The sequence below is a fragment of the Onychostoma macrolepis genome, chromosome 03 (assembly GCF_012432095.1).
Source record: "Onychostoma macrolepis isolate SWU-2019 chromosome 03, ASM1243209v1, whole genome shotgun sequence".
Lineage (NCBI taxonomy): Eukaryota > Metazoa > Chordata > Actinopteri > Cypriniformes > Cyprinidae > Onychostoma > Onychostoma macrolepis.
The window spans coordinates 19,882,653-19,903,322 of record NC_081157.1 but is presented as its reverse complement, the minus strand read 5'-3'; the positions used below and the strand labels follow the sequence as shown (position 1 = coordinate 19,903,322).

General features: G+C 34.5%; 2 protein-coding genes across 5 annotated transcripts in view; one reads left to right on the top strand and one right to left on the bottom strand.

Moving 5' to 3' along the window:
* Positions 1–152: 152 nt before the first annotated feature.
* On the bottom strand, positions 153–5,521 carry drc3 (dynein regulatory complex subunit 3). 2 transcript variants are annotated; one of them, XM_058771416.1, is made up of 13 exons: positions 5,425–5,521; positions 5,057–5,246; positions 4,714–4,830; positions 4,474–4,640; positions 4,186–4,332; positions 3,292–3,411; positions 3,018–3,129; positions 2,749–2,924; positions 2,514–2,645; positions 1,691–1,761; positions 1,496–1,619; positions 1,204–1,335; positions 153–719 (listed from the first exon to the last, which is right to left on the bottom strand). In XM_058771416.1, the coding sequence occupies exons 2-13, from the start codon at positions 5,208–5,210 to the stop codon at positions 609–611; spliced, it is 1,563 nt and encodes a 520-aa protein (XP_058627399.1). In that variant the 5' UTR covers positions 5,211–5,246; positions 5,425–5,521; the 3' UTR covers positions 153–608. The 2 variants fall into 2 exon arrangements, with proteins under 2 accessions (XP_058627399.1, XP_058627398.1); XM_058771415.1 differs by having other exon boundaries at positions 5,057–5,263; positions 5,425–5,486.
* A 432-nt stretch (positions 5,522–5,953) lies between these two features.
* The window catches only part of LOC131536729 (TOM1-like protein 2), a 33,301-nt gene continuing 18,584 nt past the window's right edge, over positions 5,954–20,670 (top strand). For all 3 annotated transcript variants that reach the window (XM_058769793.1, XM_058769792.1, XM_058769791.1), the window contains exons 1-2: positions 5,954–6,063; positions 17,346–17,430. In XM_058769793.1, coding sequence (XP_058625776.1) covers positions 6,012–6,063; positions 17,346–17,430 — 137 coding nt within the window. In that variant the 5' untranslated portion in view covers positions 5,954–6,011. The remainder of the gene's footprint in view (positions 6,064–17,345; positions 17,431–20,670) is intronic.

Below are 20,670 nucleotides of genomic sequence, written 5' to 3'. Positions count from 1 at the left end.
TTGGATGACGGACGTCGAGTAAGAATGACGCCGAATGCTCATTGGCTGCTCTGGGAAGAGCATGATGGGAATTGTAGTTCTACTTGATGGGAGTCGTTAATGTTGTAGATGTGACAGCTGATTCTAAACAACGAATTTGCCAGTAAAACATGTTTAATGGTCGTCAGTTTGTATAAATACATAAACAATAACATTCTTGTTGGTATTATGATATTTTTTAATGTGTGATTTTTTGATAAAGTACATGAAACAATTTTTTTCGCAGAAAGGATTGTGTGTTAGCTATGGGAACTTAAGTAAATTTACATATGTGTAACTGTAATTATAAATTTATATATATATATAGATGCCTACACCCCATTTGAGAAATGTCCTTTTATGTACAGCTCTCTCTTACAGTCAACAAATGGAATTGCTGTAACACTGGTACTTCCCTGTAGATGGCAGCATTGCATAACATACAAAAAAAACATTAAAAAGCATTAAAACTAGTGCATCCTCAGTATTTAATTAACAAGAATAATACAGCTGCATACTTGTTTACTAACAACAAAAATAGCTAAATTAGTTTACAGTTAATTGTTTATGCATCTGACTTGAGAAACATTTTAATGGTCCTCAGACAATCGCATGTCCTCCAGCTCATCCTTCACGTAACAAACATAGTTTCGGATCTCTGAGATGCGCTTGCGATTCCTCTTCACTTCTTCATCATGTATCTATTAACACAAACACAAAGATTCAAACATTTACATCTTATTTAATAATAAATAGTCTGTGAGGACAGCTGCATGGTAGGCTGCACTGTGACAAAACAATACAATATAATATAATAACTATTATAATATATAATAATATAGTATAATAATAACTCATATATAATTGATATATTAATATAATATAAATTATAAATAAATAAATAAACAAACAAATTAATTAATTAATATATAATAATATAGTATAATAATAATTCATATATTTAATATAATATAATATACATTATAAATAAATAAACAAACAAATAAATAAATGTGTTAATTAGTATAAAGTTCAGGCACAGGAAGTGTGATCCTAGACAGCTGCATGGTAGGCTGCTACACTATGACAAAATAAAATAAAATAAAATAGGCCTGCAATATAATATAATATAATATAATATTGTTAATGTGTAAAAGCACAGGAAGTGTGTTCATAATTCCGTACTGATTTCAGCAGTCCGCTCATCCAGCTGTTGATCCGTGTCAGTAGCTCATCCTCCCTGTTATCAATCTTCAGCAGGTGGGTGTCATGGGAAGCACTGACTGCATTGGTCACTGTGTCTTTATCTACCAACAGCTACATAGCAGCATAAGAAATGAGGACAAAACAGCAATCAATACTAAAATATGTGTCTGGGACATAAATAGTTACCATGACTTCTTCTTCATTATTCATAATGAATAAACACTAATTCTTATTTGTTTCTACGTTGTGATCAAGACTGTTTTCCACTGACCATTGCCATATCATCAGGTATTTCCTCCTCTAGCTCATTTTTGACCACCTTCTCCAGTGTTGCCAAGGCAATCTCAAGCTGTTGTTCATGGTGCTGGTTCTCCAGGTCTCGGCACTGAGCAAATGTGTGCCAGAGTCAAAGAAGTATTTTTGAATAAATGTATTTATGTGTGTGTGTTTGTTGAATAAAGGATATATCCCTTGCACATATTCAATGAACCCTCCAACCATGTCTGAGATGTTCCTCTCAAAGTCTTTGAAGATGTCCTTAAAAAAGCAGATTTGTGAAACTTCTATTCGGTTATTGTGTTACGATATGGTCCATATATAATAATACAATAAAGGAATATTTCTCTCAAAAATGAAAATTTGCTGAAAATGTACTCACCCTCAGGCCATCCAGACCCAGATGTAGATGAGTTTGTTTCTTTACAAGATTTGGAGAAATTTAGCATAACATCACTTGCTCACCAATGGAGTGAATGGGTGCCGTCAGAATGAGAGCCCAAACAGCTGATAAAAACATCACAATAATCCCACAAGTAATCCACACCACTCCAAGTCATCAATTAACATCTTGTGAAGATGCTTGTTTGTAATAAATAAATCAATCAAGATGTCCTCTATCCATAATATTGCTTTCTCCAAAGAAAGTCATCTTGTCTGAATCAGGAGAGAAATATGCACAGATCATGAGCGAAAACAGTCCAAACAAACACGCAGCGTTTCGCTTCGCAAGGTATCAACTGATGGACTGGAGTGATGTGAATCACTTGTGGGTTATTGTGATGTTTTTATCAGCTGTTCAGACTCTCATTCTGACGGCACCCATTCACCGCAGAGGATCCATTGGTGAGCAAGTGATGTAATGCTGAACTTCTCCAAATCTGTTCAAATGAAGAAACAAACTAAATTTTGGATCAAGGCCTGAGGGTGAGTACGTTTTCACTAGATGTTAACATTTTTCTGGGTCAACAATTCCTGTAACAATATACGTCTATAGGTTATTTTATTCTGACCTCCAGTTGGTCCACCAGCTGTAGTTCCAGACTCATGAGGGTTTCAGAGAGTTGGTTGGCCTGCTCCTGGCAGGAACCGATGTGATCTTCAAGTAGCTCGACATCTGCGATCTGTTGCATCTCCACTATTTTCTGCAATAGAATAGAAATTCATTTGTGAGCATTTTGCTGTGTCCAGCTGGTGAGAAATTGCTTGTATCATTTTCCCAGCTTGCCTGAGGGAGAAGAAACTAACCTGCCTCCTGGAGCTTTCAAAGTCAGCTGCCATTTGTGCTGCTTTCTGCCGATTGTCAGCCACTGCCTCATGGGAACAGGTAAAAAAGGATTCCACCTCAGCCGTTCTCTGAGCATGCTGAGTCAAACCCGCATCAAATATCTGCACACATAGAGCCTCCATTTTGCTCTTAAATGTACATGGATTGTCAAGGTAAATTGATTGTTTTGAGGCCTTTTAGTATTTTCAATAGCAGTTCTATTATATTTGGCATTCCGGACAAGGATATGACTCCAGCAATGCTTCCATTCCAGGAAGGAGAGCCAGTTTCTCCCCATCAGGATCTTCATCAAACATGCTGTTAAAGAGCTGAGGTCCATTCAAGAACTCCACGAATGCATCCTGTGAAAGAAGCAATATTTATTCACCAGTGTGAAGAGTATATATTACCTAGACTAGTCCGGTAGGAAAAAGTAAGAGGGACTTCAATACAGTAAATGTGTCAATCTGAATTATGAATCCTAGAACATTCAAGACCTTTATCTAAATGGTAATGGTGGTCACCTTGTGCAGCTGAAGCTCCTCGTTGCTGATCTTCTGAGCCTCCATTGCCTGCTGCTCCTGCAGCTCATTTTGTTGCATTCCCTCAATTGCATACTTATACTTTGTACTGGCAATTTCACGCTATATATGTAAATGTATGTAAAACACATTAATTATAAACAGAACTAAAATATAATAATAAAAAAGAACAACATTAGGACAAATGTTATCAATCCCTTGTGAAAAAGAAGTGTGCTTGTAATTGTACTGAATGTGTACTTCAAAACTGTACTTGCAGATAAAATATTAATTAAATAAAAGGCCATTGTACTTATAGATAGTACACCTTCGAGACTACTAAAGTACTTGAATATAATTTTAACTGCTGTGTTATTTTATATTAAACTTAAGTTAACATTTTAACCCCCGATTTCATAGACAAGGCTTAAGCCTAGTCCCAGACTAAAATGTAAGTCTGAGCTGTTTCAACTGAAAGAAACTTGCACTGACTGATCTTAAAATATATCAGTGCCTTTGTTTTGTCTCAAGATGCACACCAGTAATGTTTTCTCTGAGGCACATTTATAAAAAATTACTTAAATGTCCTAATTAAACTATGGCCTAATCCTGGTTTAGTCTAAGCTCCGTCTGTGAAACCAGGCCTAAGCATACTAAATTACAACTTCATTACAAATGTGTAATTAAAAAGTATTTACATTACATTCAGTTCACACGCAAGTATGTTCTTTTAAAGCATACTATTTTTGTAACAAGTACTCTTGTAAAAGTATGCTAGTGTGCTTCCTTTTCACGAGAGATATCCATAAATCCACAAAATTAAGCCAAACGACAATTATATGCAGGTCTTATAAAGCAGTCAAAAAATTAGAAATGACTAATTAATGTCTTCCTTACCGTTTGTTCATCCAGCAGTCTGTAGTCCAGATAAACTAAGTCTGGAAGATACGCTGCTACAAATGTCTTGTACCTATCTTCATCACAGATGGGGTTTCCCGCAAGATTGAGAGTGCGTAAATTCTTAAACTTTCTTAGGTATAACACCTGCAGGATTGGATATGATTTTCTTCAGCTTCATGTTTGAGTGACATTCATGCATTAATTAAATTAAGTGGAGAGCTGCATACAATGAAATCAGACACGCTTTATCACACAATTTTATCATATAAAATACAGTTGGCCTACATTTTCAAGCTGAGCAATTGCATTGTTTCCAAAAGAGAGGATGTGCAGGTTTTGCAGCGTATCCAGGTTTTCAATGACTGAAATGCGGTTGTTGAACAAACTCAAGTCCTGAAGTTTCACAAGAGAGTCCAGTCCTTCAATCACTTCAATATTATTGAATGACAAATCTGAGGAATACAAGAGTTACAGATTATTAGTGTCCGCATCTGTTTTGATATCAATAAGACAACCTGAACTCACCAAGCCAGACCAAATTAGTGAGGTTTTCTAATCCTTCAATCCTCTCAATAACGTTATTATCCAGCTGAAGTTTTGTTAAAGAGGTGAAATGCCACAGGTGGTAAATCTTCAGGATGTCTACAAAAAACATCAATATAATCATATTTGGAAAAAACAAACAAACATATTTTTGTACCATTTTCTCAAGAAATTCTTATATATATAATTTTCTCTTGATTTTGGGGTGAAATATGCTTAAAAATGAATAAATAAATATCCACAAATTTATATTAAATATGAACTGAATTAGTTTAATTAATAAAATGATACAGTTTAGGTGTGAAATGATCAGTGATGTTCATACTCCTGTAGTCTAGTCTTAGCTGTAGCACGTCTTCATACTGGATGCCCTCTTTCTTGGATACATCTCCAGCTTGTCCCTGAGGTCCCTGTTCCTCAATTGCTTGTTTTAGCATCTCCTCATCAATTACTTTAGGTTCATCCTGTTGCCAGTTCATTTTCCACTGCTTCTAGAGACTGGAGCCGTTTATCACCTGCAGAAACGCATGGCCTACGGAGATCAGAAGCGCAATTCTGGTGCATATTATAATTATTATTTTGAAGACCTGTCACTATAAAATCAGTGAAACATTGCATCAGTCATAATTTCAAAGGTTATTTTTCTGTATTAAAAGCTCATATTTGGTAATAAACTCTCAATTGATAACAGACCTGCCCGGAACAAGCACACATCTAATGGACGCCAACGCAGTTGCTTAGCAACCGCAGACTACCGCTTGCAACTTCCGGAGATATTAGTAGCTTTGAGGCGGGCTAAAATAATTAAAATATAATTTCGTTACTTTTAGTCTTTTTAAACAAAATTGAGCCTGACTTTCTGTGGCATCAATGTATCACTTATTTATTTATAATCAACCATACAGCGATATTTTTTCGAGTAACACTTTATTTAATGTACATTTGTAAGACCCTTCATGGAAATTTGGGGATTTATTAGAAATACGATACTATTTCACGTGTACCCGTCACACAATATGCACCAAATGTTGATGAAATAACATCACTGCGTAAAGCAAACATGTCCATAAATGGAATTTACGTTTTTATATGGTAATTTCCATACGTTCTCGCATATTAACGGCCTTTTTAAGAGGAACTTGATTCCCATGATTGACAGGAGCATTGATCAATCAATTAAAAGTTTCGTTTGTCTAGACCAATCAAACAGCGCTCTGGGCGGGGCCTACGCGCGCCGTCCGCCAGCCTCTCTCTGTCGGCGGATTGTTGTTGTCATCAAGATGGAGTTCTTGTTGGGGAATCCGTACAGCACTCCCGTTGGCCAGTGCATTGGTGAGTTAGCGGCTTATAATAGCTTCTTCTTTAATATAATTTGTCTTTATAATAGTTAATGGGCCATATTCATCCGTTGCTCGTGTTAAAATGCTGCCATTAGCTGGCAGCATCATACAGTCAGCACTGTTAGCTAAATTAGATTATGTGCTAGCCAGCATCTTCATCCGGTGTGAACACATAGATGTTACTAGGAAACTCTATTCATTTGTTTTTGAAAGTCATAACTAGGGAGCGAGATTGTTTCGCCAGCAGATTTTTACTCGGTAACAGTCTGAGTAGGAATGAAAGGAGACTGAAGCTGAAACTGAAGTCTGTCTGGACTAAATCAGACCACATCCACTCTAACATTTAACATTTAGGACATTTATACCATTTATTTAACGTTTTATTTTACTACCTCAGTTTACATGGCGGTACCACCTCTGTTTTATATATATAATATATAATTTACTCTCAAACACGTAATACTTTGTTTAGTGCTGCAATGCATCGGTTTGACAGTTTGTCATTAGTATTTTTATTTTATTTTTTATAATCATTCAAGTCATTATAATATATTAGTTTTACATGAAGAATTCTGTCACTGCTGAGGGATGTAATGATACATGATTTTTAAAATACATGATACTGATCTCATAAAATGATACCCTCATGATAATTTAAACGAAGCTAAAATAAGTTTAAAAATCTTAGTTATGTGATAAATAAGTAACAAAAGTACTGTTCATTAACCAGAATAGAAATATTCATGATTCTGCTACATATATTTTTTTTAAATATTGTTTTTATTAAATAATATATTTAATATATTTTAATTTATTAATAATAATTAGTAAAGATGGAAGCTCAGATGTGTGAGTGTTGATCATTGCTTATATGTGAATAAAAGCTTCAATTAAATCTGTCCAAACTTTCATTTTGGGTGTATATAATTGCTATCCATGATATTTATATGTTATTATATATATATATATATATATGTATATGTATGTATGTGTGTGTGTGTGTGTGTGTGTGTGTGTGGGGGCTTTATGTAGAAAACAGTAAAACACACACACACACACACACACACACACACACACACATACACATACACATAGGTGACCCTGCCAGCGAAAACCCAACTCAAGTCTTTTTTTTTTTTGATTTACTGTTTTCTACATAAAATCGTCCTACATAATGTACAGAACATTCTGTGAAAATACAAACTAGATATCTTTAACACTGACTGAATAAGACCATGTTAAAAATTGAAATGATAATGTAATTAATAGGTGAAATCAAACTTTGAGGCTCGTTATCTCAGGATTAGATTTTTAGACTTTTCACAGGCAGGGTCACACACACACACACACACACACACACACATATATATATAAAGTTGATATATTCTATTATTAATATAATTAAAAGTTAATGTTCATTTCATTTGTTGATAACTAGTATTCAGGTTTAATTGCTTTCACTAATAGTTGATGTGCGATTTATTGATGAATCTGAAAACCAGTTTGTGTTGGCATGTCTGGTCCTGAATTTGGTTACAAGTGTCATAAAGCAGCAGTGATCCAGTCATGTGACTCGATTTGTTGACAGTGCAGGGTGTGCAAACTGGTGCACATGTAGCATCTTTAACCACTGTGACTTGGCTTTCTCCCTGTTTTACATGAGCAGTTATGCGAGGAAGTCTATGTTTGGCAGTTTGTTTGCATTTGAATGATTATATTGTGTGTTTGCGGTGTGTGTATTTGACTGGAGTTCCTAGGTAGCATTAAAATCTCTGAGACCAGAATAAATTGTATGATTTGTCTGTATCTTAAACAATGGTGTTCTGTATGCCTTACAAATGCATGCTGCACATTGGCACCACAGTTTTAAATACTAGACCTGATGATTTGTTAACTGTTATGTTGAGCTGAAAGAATAGTTTCTTTTTGTGTAGTAGGACATTGATCAATACAGGTCAGTTTTAGCAGTGTATAATGAGCTTTTTTTTGATCAGTGTTAAAGTGCAGTCACAGTTTACTGTTCCTCTGCAGTATTTTGTGGGTGAAATCTAGTCATTTCAATAGAAATCTGCACCTTCGGGAGTTTTGTGTGAGGCCGAAAAATTCCCCACGCAGATTTCGCTCGTGTTTAAGTTGGTCACGCAAATTTGCAGCATTGACCAATAGACATCTGCTTGGTTTAAAAGTGACTTACATGTGAGCTGTGCTTCCTACATTGCTTTGCTATTGACAATATAGGCCCACAATTGGTCTTTTTTGCCCATGAAATATTGCTATCTGATCCCACTTTTAAGGTATGGCCACATTTACCATTGCTCAGCAAAATTTATAGGCAAAATACAGCTATTACAATATGAATCCAAGCAGTTGGGAGTTTCAGGAAAAAGTTCTTGCAAATTTTGTTTGTGTTTAAGTTGGTCATGCAAATTAGCTTTGTTGAGGAACAAAAATCTGATTGGTTTAAAAGTGACATCTGTGTGAGCTGTGCTTTATACATTGCTAATGCTATAATAAACAATGTGCCTTTTTTGGCCTGCAAAGTTTCGCCAGAATTTCAAAAATGTGACCACACCTTTATGCCAAAACTTGCTCATCCAGACGTGAATGCTTAGCCATTATATTGCAATTATATTATATTATACTTTAGTTTTATTTTAATTATAGCTATGTATCATGTTCAAATGTTGAAATAAGAATCCCTCCTTTGGTTTTGAGACCCAAGACCATGTTGACGTAAATTGATTGACAAGTTTAGGAAAAGACTATAGTCACTCTAAGCTGTCTCGGCATCATAAGTATGTAAGAGGGTGAATTGTATTATGGACACTCTGATTTGATTTTGGTAACAATTTGCAAACAGTGGCTCACTATTTCTCAGCACCATGCGCACGTCTCAGGCCTCGGGCCTGTAGGTCATAAGTTGATCCTGCAGGTTCAGGATGTGCTGACCACAGGACAACATCCTAACAGATGAGCATTTGATTGTGAATCAGATATAGTTTTTTTCCCCCATCACTTAGCTCTTGTACAGGACTGTTGTAAGAGCAGAGTCCTCAATTAGTAGAGGAGACAAAGTGACAGTATTGTTGTCAAAAGTACCGACTTCGGTACCAGTTGGTACTGAAATTTAAAAAATGTCCATTTCCCGCTAAGATTTGAGTGCTGTTGAGCGGATTCTTAAACACCGCTGATTGGCCAATGTGTTCACGTGCTCAACAGATATGACTGTGATTGGCTACAATGATCATCGCGTCACGCTCTTCAGCAAACGCTCACACAGAAACACACGGGAGCTTGCTTTCAAACGTGTTTTTCGAGCTACCAAAATCTGAAGAGTGCCTCCCCAAAAGGCTACCAGGGATTTTTTTTATACCCATACTAAAAACAACTGTTAGAGTAAACATTTTTATTTCTCTTATGCTCACCAAGGCTGCATTAATTTGATCAAAAATACAATAAAACCAGTGAAATATTATTGCAGTTTAAAATAACTGTTTACTAATATATTTTAAAATCATTTCTGTGATCAAAGCTGGATTTTCAGCTTCATTGCTCCAGTCTTCAGTGTCACATGATCCTTCAGAAATCATTCTGATATACTGATTTGCTGCTCAAGAAACATTTTGGAAACCATGACACATTTTTTTTATATTTCCTTGATGAAATAGATAAATAAAAAATAAAAAAATTGCATTTGTAATAAATCAGTTTAATTATCAATTTAATGAATTCTTGCTGAATAAAAATATTAATTTCTTTACAAAAAGAGAAAAGAAAAAAAAATTGTACAGACTGGTAGTGTATGTATGAATGAGGAAAGCAACACGAAAAAATTGGTACTAATGTGGACAAGGCACGCTTCAGAGTTCCTCATTAATTTCCTGTGTTATCAGAAGTACCAGCTCTGAAATAGATAAGGCTGTCACGATAACAAAGTCAATACCAGTAACCACCGCAAAAACTATATTAATATAAGTTTTTAATGCAAAGAAATATAATGAAGATCCTTGTCGTTTTGTCACATAGGCTGTTGTGAAAGAACTTAGCTACCACTGATACTGTGCTGTCAGCCTACATTTTAAGTTTTAATATTAGATTATTACTGACTTGAAATGGTTTCCTCAGACATGTCTTGCTGTCATTTTGAGCTGTAGCATGTTCTGTAAGGGCACTTTGTTAATGTGGCGATAACAAGATTATGTTTGTCCTGAGAGAGATTAAAGGATGATGGTAAAAGTGTTGGGTCCCGTCCTTTCAGACCAAAGTGGACGTTATTCAGGTCTGAAACTGGCCCACCGAGGCGTGAACTTTTAAGGAAGGAAAACACAGACAAGGACTTAATGAGGCTTCACATAAGTAGCTTTGGAATCTAAAGTGTTTGTTAAGTGTTTAGCATGACTAAAATATCTCACCGGCAGCCAACTTTCTTGGGGGGATGTCAGGGGGATGCTGAAGCATATCATATCGTCTCGGGCTGTACACATATAATGAAAATAACATATAATAATATATGTTCATATGTGCATTTTATCATTTTTAAAACTCTCTCTCTCTCTCTCTCTGTATATATAAATGTTTTTAAGTAGCTTAATGAAACATTTCATCACTGATTTAAACCTCTTGATCCTAACATTTCACACATTCACAAACTTGTTGTTCACGAGTCTGTAACTGAAGCAGTGACTTGTGGTCAGGGGTGTTATTGTTAACTAAAATTGAAACTATTAAAAATCATTTTTGGTAATTAAAATAAAGCTGAAATAACATTTAAATATTAGATGAAAAACTTATAACTAATATATAAAATGAATATTAGAAATGTTGCTTTGCAACTACTGAGATAAAATAAGTTTAAGTACTAAAATTATTCAAATTAAAACTGAAATAAAAAATAATAAAAAAACGAATTAAAATGAAAATCCCACAAAATTGCAAAAAAAAAAATTAAAAAATTAAAACTACTATAAAAATATAAGATAATTGAAAATATGAATACATATTAGTATATAATTAATGCTTTAGTTACATTGCTTTCAGTCGGTTCATTCAGTGATGGATTTGATAGACTAAATTAGAAGCTTAGAATTCAGAGAAAATTAGATTTGTCAGTCTTTTTGACCAGTTCATTAAAAAAGAATCAGCCCATTAATCAAGTCATTCATGAATCTGTTTCAGCAGCAGTACCGATGAACATTAGGAAGCACTGATGTGTACAGGTTTGACTGTATGGCTGTGTGGTGTTTGGCAGAGGTTGGTACGGCCGGTGCACGTGATCCAGCTCCCGGTGTTGGGCCAGCTGGGCTGAGCACTCGCTGTCTCCCGCCGCAGGGCTGTGCTCAGCCATGTGTCTTGCCTGTTTTCTGCTCACTTTCTCTACCTGTCTAACATTTTCCAGCACACAATATTGTCCAGTTTTTTATTATTTTCTTGCTCTTGTTCATTTACTTATTGCCTTCTGTCTTGCACTCCACAAATCTTCTTGAGGAGATTACTGGAGGATTTTCCGTAAGAAGTTGCTTGGTTTGTTAATGGAATATTCTGGGTTCAGTTCAAGTGAAGCTAAGTTGACAGCATTTGTGGCATAATGCTGATTACAGCAAACACAAATTTTCTTTTTCCTAATAAAAAAGCAAAATTGTAGATTACATGGAAGTAAATGAGGATTTAAAAGCAGAAATGTGAATTAGAATATTATTAAAGCACTTACATTAATTCTTCTGTTAAAATGTGTGTATTGTTTGAGCTGTAAAGCTGTTTAAGAAAATAGTATTTAAAAGTTTGAAGTTGGAAAGGTTTTGAAAGAAATCTCTTATGCTCACCAAATTTGCATTTATACAGTAAAAATAGTAATATTGTGAGATATTATACAAAGTAATAATGCTTTTCTATTTTAATATATTTTAAAATGAAAATATAATAATACAATTTATTGCAGCAAAACTCAGTTTTCCTTCTCATATGGGTAGTTGACAAATAAAAATTGGACTGTGTCCTACGGTGTGACATAGCAAAAATGTAGGGAAAAAAAAACTTAACATACAAATAACATGAGAAAAATGTATCTTCATTCTTAGAGTTACAAATAGAAAAAAAATGTTTTTCCGTTACACCATAGGACACATGTTTCAACTACTCATATGCTGATTTGGTTCTCATTTCATACATTTCTTATCAATATTGAAAACAGTTGTGCTGCTTAATACTTTTGCATTCACTTAAAAAAAATATATCTATCTCCATTTATTGAGAGTTCACTCAATCAACATTTTCAAGCTTCAAGAATTTAATAAAGAAATTGTAAAAATAAAACATGAATTAAGCGGTTTCGTTCAAGTCTGCTGAAGAGACACAGTCAATGTTTATGTTTTATTACATTAATTGTTTATTATGTAAAGTGATCTCTTTAGAAGACTTGGATTAAACTGCTCGATTCATACGTTCATTAATTTTTACAATCTCTTGTTTGGAATGTACTTTCAATGGACAGAAATCTCTCAGCGTTCATTAAAAATATCTTCATTTTTGTTTCAAACATGAACAAAAGTCTTGGGCTTGGAAAGACATAAAAGTGAGAAAATAATGACGGAATTAAAAAAAAAAAATGGTGCAAGTAGATCTGACGCTCTTCTTTTAAGCTAATCATCTGAAAATGTCCAAATATTGAGATATCAGCTGTACTGGTTTTTCAGTTTTGTTTAGTTGTAGTGAATCACTCTTCTTCCTCTTTCCTGTACGCACTCTCACGGTGAGACTGCAGCCTTTTCAGCCGATGTGTCCTCAACAACACGACTCCCAGCCAGCCTATAGGTGAAGCAGACATGCTGTAGGACAGGAGAGGAAGAAGAGTGCTGCTGTGAACTCTGCTCTTGTGTCTGGTGAGCGAGCAGACTGTACTGTAGCAGCAGTCTTCTCTCCGCCTCGTCACATCTGTCAGTTTGATAGAAGAGCAGCTCAGGGGTATGAATAAGGCATGAAGTATTTCCTGCGGCTCTGCAGACTACAGGAAGAGGCCTCACCCAGCCGTGAAAGCGGTGTTATGCTCCAGACACTTCCCAGTTTGTTGAGCGAAAGTTCACTGGTACTGCCAAGCTGATGTCCAGCGCTGTGAATTGATGGGAGTTTCGGTCCAATTGTAAAAGACACTTTGGTGTAGTCTGTATATTTGAAGAAACCACCCAAAAATGAACATTTGCTGAAAATTTGCACAGCCTCAGGCCATCCATGAGTTTGTTTCTTCATTAGAACAGATCATAGTTATCCCAAACTGTTGAACACTACTTTAGATATGGGGATACAATCTGCATCAGCTGTGGAAAGAATGAACTTTTGCATGCTCTGCATTTGGTTGGTGTTTCACACATCTGTGGGCAGCCGCCCTGTAGTGACTCAAATAGTCAAACTTGGAAACTTAGATGTTGTATGTAGTTACCAAAATGCAGACTTGCAGAAACACATTTTATTATATCTTGATGAACAGAAGTTTCAGTAGCTATGTTTCCATCCAAAGTTACGAATTAAACTTATGCGCAAAATTGTAATATCACATAAAACATTTGCGAATAAAGCACTGTTTCCATCCAGTGAGTTGAAGAAAACAACATCGTCACTTCCTGATTACCTTGCGCTAAATATCACAAAGAAAACTTGAATTCACTGTACGTAATAATTTTTGTATACAATAAATTTCAAGCTTCAGAGCGTGCAGACGAAACGAGGTCATTGTATCTTATTTTCGTAGTCTGCTGTTTGAGAACCCAGATTTGGGAACTAATTATAACGAAGCACTTGGACGAGACTTTGCTCAAGCAGTTTAGAGCGGCAAAACTAGCATTCAGATGCTGTGCAGTTTATTCTGTATAAATATACCGAATTTATTCTGTAAAAGTGTTTCCATCGTAGTTTATGCGCATGTTTTCTTACCAGATAAGAAATTTATCCTACGTAGTTTTCTAATGTGCATTTTTAGAATTGATGCACATCTTGCCGTTTCCATCCAGCTTTTTTTATGCAATATCCCAAAATAGTGTGTATTTCCGTTGTTTATACAGCTGTTCATTGGCGCTTTGTTGCTCATGTACACAACCTTTTCATATAACAGAAAAATCTGTAAAAATAGGGCTGTGTTTTATAATGAAAGAATTTCCATATTAATTTTTCACAGTTGTTTTACCTGTAGTTTGAATTTTGCATTGCATGTGTTATGTTTTAGGGTTAAGGGAAATGTCTGTAAACTTTTACCATATTTCAGTGAGGGCTTTTCATGTTATTTTGGTGTCAGTGGTCTTAGTGCACTTAGCGAGAATTTTGTCATTGCTTCAAATAGACACATTGGTTCAGCTATATAGGCGTAGTTCACCTATATATGCTCATTTTATTTTGACATCATTATCCAAATATTGAGACTAATATGCGTTGTTACATTTAGGGTCAATCTAAACTGTATTCCTAACTAACTAACAAACTTACTTACTAACAGGGGCTTGTTTCCAGAATGAATGAATACAGGGTAATTGCAACTTTTTATCTCGCAGTTCTAATTATTTTTGTTTTACAATAATTGTAAGATGTAAACTCGGAATTCTGAGAGAAAAGGTTAGAATTTTGAGATATAAACTTGCAATTTTGAGAAAAAATAAAATTATATATATATGTGTATGTGTGTATGTATATATGTGTATATATATATATATATATATATATTGTCCACTTAATGAGGTCTTTGCTTGTTTGTATGCAGGAGTTGTTGTTTTGAGTTTGGGATGACGTTTAGAGGCAGATAGTCAGATTGTGAACATGTTATCTGCTCGCTCAGTTCTCCTTTGCTATATTTCGTCATCTGTCCCCACCCTTATCCTGAGTCACTCACCGGGAAAGCAAAGCCAGCTTCATGTTGAGCCACAGTAAAATTTGACTCAAGCGTATCCTCTATAAAACCATGTTTAGCTCTGTGGCAACACAGAGATGTGAAAGCACATTTTTTAGCTGCAAGCTCACCCATGTTACTTCACACCTAATTTCAAAAGTTTGTGACACCAGATCTTGTTTCATCACACTCTTTTTTCACCTGCTGGTGAATTCTGTGTTCTAAAATTACTGCACTGCAAAAAATGCTTTTCTTAATTAGATTTTTTGTCTTGTTTCCAGCCAAAATATCTAAAAATTCTTGTCTTGTTTTCAGAAAATCCTTCTTGATTTAAGAATTTTTAGATATTTTGGCTGAAAACAAGACAAAAAATCTAAGTAAGAAAAGCATTTTTTGCAGTGTCTTTTCTAGCAAAAGAACACCATGGAGGTTGACTTGAAACCTTATCTGTGCTACTGTTTTGTAAGCAGTGAGAAAAATTACAACTGACAATTAAGTAATAATCCAGGCCTGGTCAGTTCAGGTCAAGCCTCCTCGCAGATGGACGGCAGTAAAGCTGAAATCTCTTCTGCTAGAGACGCTGATCTTTTCTTATAGTGTTTCAGAAAGAATGAGGAGAGAAACTGAAAGTCGCATCTCTCATTTTTGTGACAGTGTTACTTTAGTATCATTAAGATTTTATTTAGTTTTTATTAAGAGTTTGAATTTTATATTTTCATTTTAATTTAAAAAATTGTAACTTTGTTGTATCTTATCATTTTTATAATTTTTTTTGTTATGTGTCTGATGTCTATATAGTACATTAGGTTAAACTAAACCTAGCTGGTGAAAACTAGCTGGAATAAAATAACTGCATATTTTTATATTTTATTTCAGTTTACTTTTATTTTATTAATTAGCAATTTTCATGGTTTTATTTGTAGTTAACAGGTGTGACTAGCTTTTGAAGTGCATTTTTGCAAGTATATATAAATACTGTGCATATATAGAACCACTTCCTTCTGCCACAGATTTAAATCTCATGTTGACAGTTGAACAGCTGAGCCCAAGCCTCCGTTACTAATTCCAAAATATCACTTTAGAACTAGTAATGAAGGAATGTTGAGTTGCTTCATTGAAAGCTTATTGTATTACTGTATTAAAAGCTCACTGTATAGTGTATTATGTATGTAACTGGCCGAGGTAAGGCTGCTCTCGGCAGGATCATGAGCGCTTGAAAGTTCTGAAATGGTTGGAGTTCTGTTCTGTTATCACTAGAATATTGCACTCCTTTCAGCCAATCAGATTTAAGAACCAGAAATAACTGTTGTATAAACATGTATATTTGTTCGACTGACCGGGGAAGTGTTCAGGAAAATTTTGAAAACAGTCATTATATTTTGCAATAACTTTTGTTGACAATAGTGGTGCAGAAATGACACATTTCACATTGATTTGCAATAGATCTGTGAATTTATTGTTTCCAGTCCTCATTTATTTTATTTATTTGTTGGTTTGTTTTAATGGAGTGCATGAGATGCAACAGTTACAATGCAAGCATCATGATTATGGATAAATAAGATAAAACACATATTGAATATAACCAAACTATGTTTTTTTTATATTGAAACATCAAAACAAACATTTCTGATTACTGAAGTTTAGTTATTTCAAATATGACGGATTATATAAATTGAAATTTATAATAGAATTATATTTATATAAATACACATGGTTGTATCATATACACATTTTTTATTAAATGAATATATGTGACCCTGGAGCACAAAACTTTTTTGAACTTAGTACAAAACTAGTCTTAAGTTGCTGGGGTGTATTTGTGGCAATAGCCAAAAATACATTCTATGGGTCAAAATTATAAATTTTTCTTTTATGCCAATAATCATTAGGATATTAAGTAAAGATCATGTTCCATGAAGATATTTTTGATTGGTAATATGCATTGCTAAGAACTTCATTTGGACAACTTTAAAGGCGATTTTCTCAATATTTAGATTTTTAGATTCCAGATTTTCAAATAGTTGTATCTTCTCGGCCAAATATTGTCCAAACATAACACATTTATTCAGCTTTCAGATGATGTATAAATCTCAATTTAAGAAAATTGACACTTAATAGGTTTTGTGGTCCAGGGTCACATATTAGATTTATTTACAGAAGTATCTTATCTCATCATACCTCAAACTACTGTAGTCAACATATATCCCCTCCTCAGGGAACCGGGCGCAGCCAGCACTGCTGGACTGTTGATTGGGACACAGTTCTAGACTTGGTCATGTGGCTGCAACTTATAATTGAGTTTGTTACACTGTGTGTTGAGCCACTGGGATTAAATGTTTTGTCTTGTGTGTGTTTGTTTGTGTCAGTAATTGAGACGGCCTGTTGATCTGTGTGTGGTTTGTTTCTCACAGAGAAAGCCACAGATGGCACCCTGCAGAATGAAGACTGGACACTCAACATGGAGATCTGTGACATCATTAATGAGACCGAGGAAGGGTGAGAGACCAGCACACAAACACACACTCGCACACAGCGCCTGCTGATGACTCACAGCGACTCTCACGGACTCATTCAGTACAGCAGAGCCGTCTGAGCAGCAAACTGACTGGGAATGTGCTGTCGTAGCGTTGTGCTCCATCACTAATGGGTTCTCACAGTCCCACACGGCCCTGTTTAAAGCTGACATTAAAAAGCATAAAACCTCTATGACTTTCTTTTTTTGTCTATACAGTGAAAGTCCAAACAATTCACTTTCATTGTATTTTCTTAAAAAAAAATATATATATATATATATATATTTTTTTTTTTTGCTTCATAGAAGAAACAGTCTTAAATGTACATCCTTGGAAGACAATAACTGTTAGAGTAAAAATTTTATTTCTCTTATGCTCACCAAGGCTGGGTTAATTTGTTCAAAAATACAATAAAAACAGTAATATTGTGAAATATTATTACAATTTAAAATAACTATTCTCTGTTTGAATATATTTTAAAATGTAATTCATTCTTGTGATGACAAAGCTGCGTTTTCAGCATCATTATTCCAGTCTTCGGTGTCACATGATCCTTAATAATAAAAAAGAAAAATGTATTATTATTATTATTAATATCAATGGTGAAAACAGTCAGAACTGTGAAACATTTGTTTTTAGTGCTGTCAAACGATTAATCGCGATTAATCGCATCCAAAAGAAAACTTTTGTTTACATAATATATGTGTACTGTGTATATTTATTATGTATATATAAATACACACACACATACAGTATATATTTTGAAAATATTAACAGGTATTTACATATATATGTTTATATTTTTATAATTTATATTATATATAAATATATTTAATATATAAACCTAACATATTTTTATTAAATATAAATACTTGCGTGTGTGTATTTACATAATAAATATGCACAGTACACACACACATATATAATTAAACAAAAACTTTTATTTTGGATGCGATTAATTGCGATTAATCATTTAACAGCACTATTTGTTTTAAGGATTCCTTCATGAATGGAAAGCTCAAAAGAAAAGCATTTATTTGAAACTCATTTTTTTAATATTACAAATGACTTTACTGTCGCATTTAAACAATTTAATGCATCCTTTATAAATAAATGTATTAATTACCTTTACTTTTACTTAATCTTATTGATCCCAAAACGTTTGAAAGGTAGTATATGTAGTCAAGTAACCAGCTAGATGAAAACCAGTCACAAGTAGTCACAGTACACGTGCTGTTTTATTTGCTAACTCTGTCTCGGCTGACCATTTGTGATTGGATCACCTGAGATGAATGTTCATACCAGGTATAAACAGATCCTTTACACAGAGTCACAGTGCTGTTCCTGCTCCATATGATTCTTCACTTTCTCTTTTTCTCTCATACACTCTGTCGTCAGACTGGCGCTACAGGCTTGTCTCTGTTCTGTGTGAGGGAACACAGGACTCTGTTGTGCTCTACTCTGTTTGGGCTGTTTTTTTCTTGTTGCTTTCAAAGTTGTGGGTGTTTTCAAAAATTTAAACAATCTTCCTTCCTTTTTAATGATGCATTCAATTATTTGCATAAACGCCTCTTTAAGCAGATTATGCCAGACTAAGCATATATTTGGACTAGAATAGTGCGGTCTTAGGCTGTAATATCGATAGAAAGTGTATTCATTATTCAAATTGCCAGTAAATTTTGTCCCATGCAGTTTTGATTTTCACTTCTGCTATTTTGTGCTTCCCATAATGCAAGAGAGTATTACTATAGTTCCTCCTCTCTGATAGACTTTTCTGTACATGATGCTATATCCGAAATAACATGCTTCCCTAGTATCGAGTAGGCGAAAAACAGTATGTGAAAAGAGTCTGAATAAACTATTCATTAAAAAAAGTAGGTGAAACCTAACCAGATGACCAACTGCTTCCAGCGAGATCCGAATCTGATTAACATTTTACTAGAGGATTTGTGAGGGCAGTGAAGCAGCACACATGACAATGACAACCTAGCAAATGGAACACATCTGTATTTCATTCATATTAAATATAACATACTTTTTAGTGGTTGCGAAGTACTTGCTTATTTAAAAGAAGTACTACTGAGGGAGTATGCAATTTGAGTCTGAGCAAATTTCCTTTTCAAGACAAGTCAGTTGGCAGACATCTTCATGACAGTCCTTATCAAAAATACTGATTGCTTCTTTAACTAATAGTGCAATATTGAGCATCATTTCTACTATTCATTTTTACAGTTAAATCGTCTTTACGTTGAGTTCAGTTTTTAGTAGCTCATGTTGTTGTTCTTGCTTATGAAATCATATAAAAAGACAAAATGGGAGCTTTGATCCCACCATGGGAAAAAACGAAGCTTGGAGTTGAGTTGATGAACTTCCCGTCAATGAATTACAGTGTGTTTGTAAGAGGGCTTTCAGTGGCGCTTTGGTGGTGTCTAGTCGAATTGAGTCTTTTAATTCCTATCAAGAGCTCACAGAGTGCTCTGCTGAATTGCCTGTTATAAAATGGATAGTTATGATCCTGGATACTGATTGGTCAATCCAATCATGCTGAAATACACAACACAGAAATGTTTGTGATGCACAACAACAACCTTTTACAGTAGCTACTTGTAGGGCTTTCTTCAAATCCTTAACCCTAAGTCTGAGCAATACAACTAAAAATGGTTAATATGTGATACAGGTACTTCAGTAGAGTGTGTGTTCATATCAATAGCTCTTTAAAGCCTGTTCACACCTGTTTAATATAATTATTAAAGAGAGAGTTCAGCCAAAAATAAAAAAAATGATGGCATTAATTACTCACCCTCATGTCGTTCCAAACCCGTAAGACCTTCGTTCATCTTCAGAACACAAATTAAGATATTTTTGATGAAATCCGAGAGCTTTCTGATCCTCCATCGACAGCAACACAACTGAAATGTTCTCAGACCCAGAAAGATAGTAAGGACATCGTTAAAATAGTCCATGTGACATCAGTGGTCCAACCGTAATGTTATGAAGCTACGAGAATACTTTTTGTGTGCAAAGAAAACAAAAATAATGACTATTCTGGTGCTGTCAAACAATGAATCGCGATTAATCGCATCCAAAATAAAAGTTTTTGTTTACATAATATACGTGAGTGTACTGTTTATATTTATTATGTATATATAAATACACACACATGCATGTATATATTTAAGAAAAATATAAGTTTATACATTAAAAATATTTATAAATAATATAA

Bases quoted from the DNA above. Each gene is read 5' to 3' on its own strand.
- drc3 (XM_058771416.1), bottom strand. From the start codon at position 5,210: ATGAACTGGCAACAGGATGAACCTAAAGTAATTGATGAGGAGATGCTA. The intron at 3,412-4,185 runs GTAAGGAAGACA...TTACATATATAG, and splicing joins GACTGCTGGATGAACAAACG to CGTGAAATTGCCAGTACAAA. The intron at 2,646-2,748 runs GTTAGTTTCTTC...ATTCTATTGCAG, and splicing joins TTGAAAGCTCCAGGAGGCAG to AAAATAGTGGAGATGCAACA.